Source organism: Ascaphus truei, chromosome 19 (assembly GCF_040206685.1).
Source record: "Ascaphus truei isolate aAscTru1 chromosome 19, aAscTru1.hap1, whole genome shotgun sequence".
NCBI lineage: Eukaryota > Metazoa > Chordata > Amphibia > Anura > Ascaphidae > Ascaphus > Ascaphus truei.
This window is the reverse complement of record NC_134501.1, coordinates 6,662,064-6,669,465: the sequence shown is the minus strand read 5'-3', so window position 1 is coordinate 6,669,465 and position 7,402 is coordinate 6,662,064. Positions and strand designations below refer to the sequence as shown.

General features: G+C 48.9%; 1 protein-coding gene across 1 annotated transcript; it reads left to right on the top strand.

Annotated features, from left to right (window-relative positions):
* The first annotated feature begins 760 nt into the window (after window positions 1-760).
* PDP2 (pyruvate dehydrogenase phosphatase catalytic subunit 2) lies at window positions 761-6,683 on the top strand. The gene is given in 3 exon segments (XM_075576392.1): window positions 761-916; window positions 3,398-3,631; window positions 3,634-6,683. Coding segments are annotated over 2 exon segments (1,608 nt in total). The 5' UTR covers window positions 761-916; window positions 3,398-3,459; the 3' UTR covers window positions 5,070-6,683.
* The last annotated feature ends 719 nt before the right edge of the window (window positions 6,684-7,402 follow it).

The window sequence follows — 7,402 nt, the reverse complement described above, 5'->3', positions numbered from 1 at the left end:
GAGATAAGGGGGGGGAGATAAGGGGGGGGAGATAAGGGGGGGGAGGAGATAAGGGGGAGAGGAGGGGGGAGATAAGGGGGAGAGGAGGGGGAGATAAGGGGGAGAGGAGGGGGGAGAGGAGGGGGGAGATAAGGGGGAGAGGAGGGGGGGAGATAAGGGGAGAGGAGGGGGGGAGAGGAGGGGGGGAGAGGAGGGGGGAGAGGAGGGGAGAGGAGGGGGGGAGAGGGGGGGGAGAGGAGGAGGGGGGGGAGAGGAGGAGGGGGGGGGAGAGGAGGAGGGGGGGGGAGAGGAGGAGGGGGAGGGGGGGGAGAGAAGGGGGAGAGGAGGGGGGAGATAAGGGGAGAGGAGGGGGGGGGAGATAAGGGGGAGAGGAGGGGGGGGAGATAAGGGGAGAGGAGGGGGGGGGAGATAAGGGGGAGAGGAGGGGGGGGGAGATAAGGGGGAGAGGAGGGGGGGGGGAGATAAGGGGGAGAGGAGGGGGGGGGAGATAAGGGGAGAGGAGGGGGGGGGAGATAAGGGGGAGAGGAGGGGGGGGAGATAAGGGGGAGAGGAGGGGGGGGAGATAAGGGGGAGAGGGGGGGGGAGATAAGGGGAGAGGAGGGGGGGGAGATAAGGGGGAGAGGAGGGGGGGGGAGATAAGGGGGAGAGGAGGGGGGGGGGATAAGGGGGAGGAGATGCAGATGGCTGTGGTGTGAGAGGTGTGTCAGCAGAGGCAGGAACCCAGCAGTGACTCGGTGACAGGGAAGAGGAGGATCCGGACATGGGGGTTTGTCTCTGAAGCTGCCAATCCCAGCAAGTTCTGCCAGCCACACACAGCCCGGGCAGTCTGCATGCAAGCAACGTGTCTGCCAGCCAGGGGCCCGGAGGAGAGAGGGGACACTGAGGCACCGTCTCACAGCTGGAGGGGGTGTCACTGGTAAGGAGATAACCCTCATTACCGGGGGTAGGGGCAGCCAGTCTGTATCTTGCAGCAATCATCTCATTTTAGAAGTTACATAGTAATTTTAGGATGGGGGACATGAGGCTAATGCTGTCTCAGGCAACCAGGTGGTCACCCTAATGGATGAAGGGGACAAGCCCAAACAGTCCTACAGAGATGTTCCCCTATGGACATCATTCTGTTAGGGTGAAGACCAGACTGACTGGGGTTCTGCAGAGCCACCTGATCACCATTCAGTGCATAGTGGGGGTATTAGTGACCTGTCAGGAAGGTATGTGTGTGTATATATATACATACATACATATATATATATGTATATATGTATAATGGTGAAAGGCAGGGTTGCAGACCTGTCTAAGACAGGGAAGCGCAAACTTTTCCTGCTGCGCACCCCCTGTCTGCCCTGCTCCAGATTCGCGCCCTCTCCCTTCCTACCTGCCACCGCGTCAGCCTGTCTGTGACGTCACCCCCGCGGCGTCATTTGACGCCGCATTGCCATAGAGACGCGCCACAGCTTCTGAATCTCGGTAAGTTTTCTTGTTGCTGAGGCCTCGCGATCTCCCGGCATTTCATTTACTTGCCTGCGGGGAAGAGCGCAGGGACCTCTGCAACCGCCAGCGCCCCCCCCCCAGACAAAAAAAAATAATATATATATATATATATATATATATATATATATATATAAATCATAAGCTTGCATTGAAACATTAAATTAAATGTTCTTTTGTAGCAATTTTTAACAAACCAGTCCCAAAATACCGTGGCTCTGTGAAACCCCTTAAAAATATGTTGGGACTTTGCCGAACCCCAGCCCACTTATCCAATGCACTCAGAAATACTATTGACGTTAGACCTATATTTTATAATGTAACAGTTTGCTATATATTTATAACTTTATGCTGGTATCGCACATATAATAACATCTTAGTCACGTCACTGGTGGACGAGGCAGGTTGGATTGGGTCTGGCGCTGACTTGTCCAGCAGCGAATGGTTTCGATGTGATCAAAGATAAACATATTTCCAGGGAGTTGTTTGTGCATAGCCATGCTTGGCATGACCAATATGCTATAAATATTTATTTATATATTACACCATCTGTTCATGCTTGAACATTGTAAGAAAGTTATCGGATGGTAAAACCACTGGGCACACACTGCCTTATTATACAGCTTTTCAGCACAGACTGGGTTAAAGAGGAAGTGGCTGGTAACCCTACTCACAGACAGCTTTTTTGACCTTCTTGTCAGTGTGAGGCGGGTTATACTGGCTTTGCAATGTGAAGCTGGAATAGGTTTCAACCACATATTATATCAGTTATGGTGGGTAAAAAAGTGACGCCAAATTCTCCCCTGTGCAGTAACTGGTACTTTACATAATACTTCCGTGATGTAATAATGTGTAAGCTGGGAGCATGGAAAAGTACTTTAAACTGAAGCATGCCAGATGGTCCGAGAAGAAAAGTTTGCCTGATATAGGTTTCATTGATTTGCTGATGAGATTGGCAGACGGGTCACAGCGCTCCAGTGATAACGTGAAGGGGAGGCGAATTCTGTACGCTGGTGGGAGGGGGACTCAATGAACCCATTCACCCCTCTCATTCACCCCACCAGCTACTGCAGGGGTCCGGCTGCAAGTGGGGTTCAGTGTCCTGAGACTCAGGATTTAGCAAAAGGTTTATAACCACTGCAGGTGCCGATCTCTAATACAGAAGAACCACGATCTTCCCAAAGCCACGTCACGGAGCGTTTGCTGCTTTTTGTATGTCAGTATTTTTGTCTACGTTTCTGTGTGTGTGTTTGTAGAATATATGCACACACACGTGTCCACATGTGTATATTTATACAGTACGGACTGTTTTTTTTTTTAAAGATAGAGCTACATGTGACGTTTTTTTATTAAGAACCTAAAATAAAGAGTGTCTTTTCTTAAACATTCCCCGTGTGTCTTTTGGTAACTTAAAGAGGCTATCCACGTGCATTTAAAACAAAATATATACTAATGACCAAAGCTGCTGATCGATTTGTTTTCCTGTGATTGATCAGCTTCTGCAGATTCTGCTTCCCAGGGTTCACTAAATGGCTGCCTTTCAGTTCCCATCAATCCTTCAGTCAGTGTAACTCAGCAGCTACAATGTATTCTTATATTACTAAGGAATTTTTTTTGGCTGCACCACTGGCTTGGATTGCTCCTTTAATGGATCAACAGATGAAATTGCTTTCAAAAGCTCACGGGTCTCATAACTGAGTTTTCAAAGCCCCGCATAGTATACTGGTCTGTACATTTATCATTTAAGATCTTCATGCTTATGAATTTCTTTCACGTTGGTCCATTTGAAAGAATCACAACCTGCAACAAATAGCTACTGAAAAGTGAACATAGAATGTTTTTTGTTTTGTTTAACCACTTGCGTACTTTATTTGGCTGATTATGTGTGTACCCTTTGCTTTCATTAAAGGATTTACAAGCCTCCCCTTGTTACTGACGGCGGAACTGAAAAATCTTGTAGACGCTTTGCTGATGATGTCAAGAGTCTCTGGCTGGATTTTAAGCTCTGCCAAAAACAGCGTCCCAGTGTTCCAGGGGGAGAGGCGCTGGTTCTCCAAATGCACCCGGAGCAGACACCAAATGAAATGGAGGCGCACACATGCAAGTAGAGTACTCACTCACACAGGTCTGTGTTAGGGGATCCGAACATCTTCTCAATAAATAAATCCTTTAGACATACCTCAACAGAGGAGGAGGTGCACTTTCAGCTGTCCCCATCTCATATTAATGATATACTCCGGGCGAACGAGCTGTCCTACAAGGTACCACCCGAATTTGACGGGAAGAATCGTAGTACTGTCCTGAAGTTTGAAAGTAACCAGTTAGCTGCCAACACGCCAAACGAGGACCGTAGGAGCGCAGCGACATGCTTGCAGACCAAAGGTCACATGTTTGGCGTGTTTGATGGCCACGCAGGGTCGGCATGTGCTCAGGCAATAAGTGAACGTCTCTTGTACTACATTGCGGTCTCCCTGATGTCCCAGCAAACCCTGGAAGACATGGAGTTTGCCCAGGAACACATGAGACCGGCGCTACCAATTCTCCAGTGGCACAAGCACCGAAACGACTACACTTACAGAGAAACAGCGTCGCTTTACGTGGACCACCTGCGGGTTTACTGGCAGGAGCTAATCAATCCGGATAATGAGTCTGGGCTGAGTGTGGGAGACGCCCTGGCGTACGCTTTCCAAAGGCTAGACAGTGACATCTCCCTGGAAGCCCAGGCACCCATGGAAAATGAACTGGTCAGGAACCTGACCTTGCAGATTGCGTTCTCGGGGGCAGCCGCATGCGTGTCGCACGTTGACGGCGTTGACTTGCACGTTGCTAATGCCGGGGACTGCCGCGCCATCTTGGGTGTACTAGATGAGCGTGGGACATGGTCTTCTCTTCCTCTTACTGCTGACCACAATGCGTTCAACAAAGACGAGCTCCTAAGAGTACAGGCCGACCACCCGCAGTCAGAGGAGGACACGGTGGTGACTGACAACAGGCTGTTGGGAATTCTGATGCCCTTCAGGGCGTTCGGAGACGTTGGGTTCAAATGGAGTCAGGAATTACAGAAGAGTGTCTTGCAAAATGCTTGTAACATTGAACCTTTAAATATATATCAGTATTCTCCTTCCAACTACCACACTCCTCCGTACTTGACCGCTGAACCAGAGGTCACCTATCACAGGTTAAGGCCCCAGGATAAATTTCTCGTTGTTGCTTCAGATGGTCTGTGGGACATGCTGGATAACAATGAGGTGGTGAAGCTGGTGGCCGGACATCTTTCCCAAGTCCGTTTGCAGGAACCTGAAGTGTCCGTGGAAAAGCGCAGCTTAGGATACATGCACAACCTGCTGCTGAAGAGACGCGCCAAGAGGTTTCACACCCATGACCAGAATGTGGCGAGCCACCTGATTAGACGCGCCCTGGGGAACACCGAATACGGCGAGATTGAGCAGGAGAAGCTGGCTGCCATGCTGAGCTTGCCCGAGGATTTAGCGCGGATGTATAGAGACGACATCACGGTCACTGTGGTTTTCTTCAACTCGAATGCTATCGAAATGCACTACAAGGAAAACGAAAGCGCGTGAAGCATAACGCACATTTTTATATTGTACGTTAACTCTCATCTGACAAAGTCGATCAACAGCAAAGTGGATTTTTTTTTAATGTGCAGGTCTCCCAGACGCCTTAATTCCGATTGACCATTTATTCCAACTCGAAATCTGACCGTGTTGGACCCAGTTTCTTCTGTGGGATTCGATGATGCCGCTAATGCAAACCGCCGGCCCTTGGGCCCAGATTCACAAAAGGGTGCTAGGTTTTAGCACGTCCCTTATTCCCATTGATAGGTATGGGGGTAAAAGTGTGCTAGAGCTTAGCACCCTTTTTTGGACCTGGAAACCTGGCCTGTTGGTGGCCCTTGAGGACTGGCGTGGGCCACCCCTGATCAGGCAGATGAATGAACGGGTGCAGCGATTTGTTTTATACAGGTTGTTTTTTAGCCTGAGTCTATAGCAGGAACTTAGACATTACATTTCCTCATTAATTTATTGCCCTGGAGAGAACAGCAACAAAACCTTTATTGACCATCTCTCTGACGCCACAACATGGTCTGCTGGTTATCATATCTCCTGTAGCCAAAGCCAGATAAGGATGTTTATTATTGGGCTGCCATAGCCTCATGTCAGCTGCGCTGTGCCTGTATAATAATACATATATTAATAATAATAATATCCTGTCTTACCGTTAGCGTTGGGCTTCACTGTATAAACTTGTCGCTTAACGCCCTTCGTCACTGTGCGTTCCTGTCTGTCTCTCCACCGCGCACAATTCTTCACACTGTATCAGTTGCTCTGCCAGGCTTTGGGATGGTACCCGGCAGCTATTTCATCAGTAGGAGAAGGTTTAGGGCAAGGGGGGGCAACGCCAGTCCTCAAGGGCCACCAACAGGTCAGGTTTTAAGGATAGCCTGCTTTAGCACAGTGGGCTCAATCAATCCTTGCTTCAGCACAGGTGACTCAGCCTTCGACTAAGTCACCTGTGCTGAAGCAGGGATATCCTGAAAACCTGACCTGTTGGTGGCCCTTGAGGACTGGTGATACCCACCCCTGGTATACGGGATTTGTATCCACTGAAGAGGCCGATCGGGCTGTTTTGGCTGATATAGAGTAAACTCATTAGGGGGGCTGCTAGGCTGGTTTTGTGGTATATAAGTGCTCATTTTCAGGGAGGGATAATCTAAATTCTAATTGTATGTTTTAACCCCGGCCATTGTCTCTCCCCTACAAAGTGCAGCTCTCCCGAAAATAAAACTCGGTGTTAAAACAGATAACTTTGAAGAGCTCGGATGGGCGGGGGTCTGTCACTGATGATCTGCGGGTCTTGCCAGGATCAGCGTCCACTCCCCATACCCTCCCCCCCCGCCCTGTCTTTCCCTCCCCATACCCCCAACCCCCCCCATCTTTTTTTTTTTATTGTTGTTATTATTATTATTCCACCCGGAATAGCCCGGCGGAGTAGGGCCCGAAAGGCCGGGTATCTTCACAAGAATGATATCATTACCTAATTGTTGAGAATATTTTCGAGATTGTACGTACTATGTATTGTGTATTGTACGTACTGTGTATTGTATCCTATGTTTGAAACATTCAATAAAATTTAAGTTATAAAAAAAAAAACCAGATAACTTTATTTTTCCCCTAGCAGTTTGTTGTTTTATTGAAATGCACCCAACGCGGCCGGAAGTGGAGCATTCACACGGCACCTTCTGCGGCGCGTTCTAACCTGCGTCCGCTCGCCAGGGAGCAGAGAGTTCTTTTTATGCAGACTTCAAAGCTACCCTGAGATGTTTTTGATGAGGCTCCTTGGGGTCCAGTGATATCACAAAGTGGGAGGGGCTTAGCAGCCATATTAAAGGCAACTCCACCCCTTTTTTTTTTTAAACCCATTTCAAACCCAGATTCCTCCAGAACTGAACCGCTCCATTGTAATCTCCGGGGACCCGCTGGTTTTCACGATGCCAAGATTCCATTTTAGTTGCCGCCTTGCTGCCTGGATTTCCAAGATGGCACCTGCAGTCATCCAATAGGAAGTCTCAATGTCAGCCTTCACAGCTTCCTAGTCGCGTGCGAATTTGGGAGCCATTTTGATTTCCCACATTGGAGCTGAAACACCCTAGTATCTCGCGGTTTAGTTCCGGTGTAAACTTTGTAAGAAAAGATATATAAATGTGAAAGTAAGCAAGTGGGCGGGGAAACTCGGGCAAAAACGGCTACAAATAAATAGTTAAAAACTAGAGAGGTGTAAACAGACAGATTGTTCTGGTTCCCAACTCCAGTCCTCAAGAACTCCCAACAGGACAGGTTTTAAAACCTGGGGATTCTTGAGGACTGCAGTTGGCAACCACTGCCTTATTGCATGG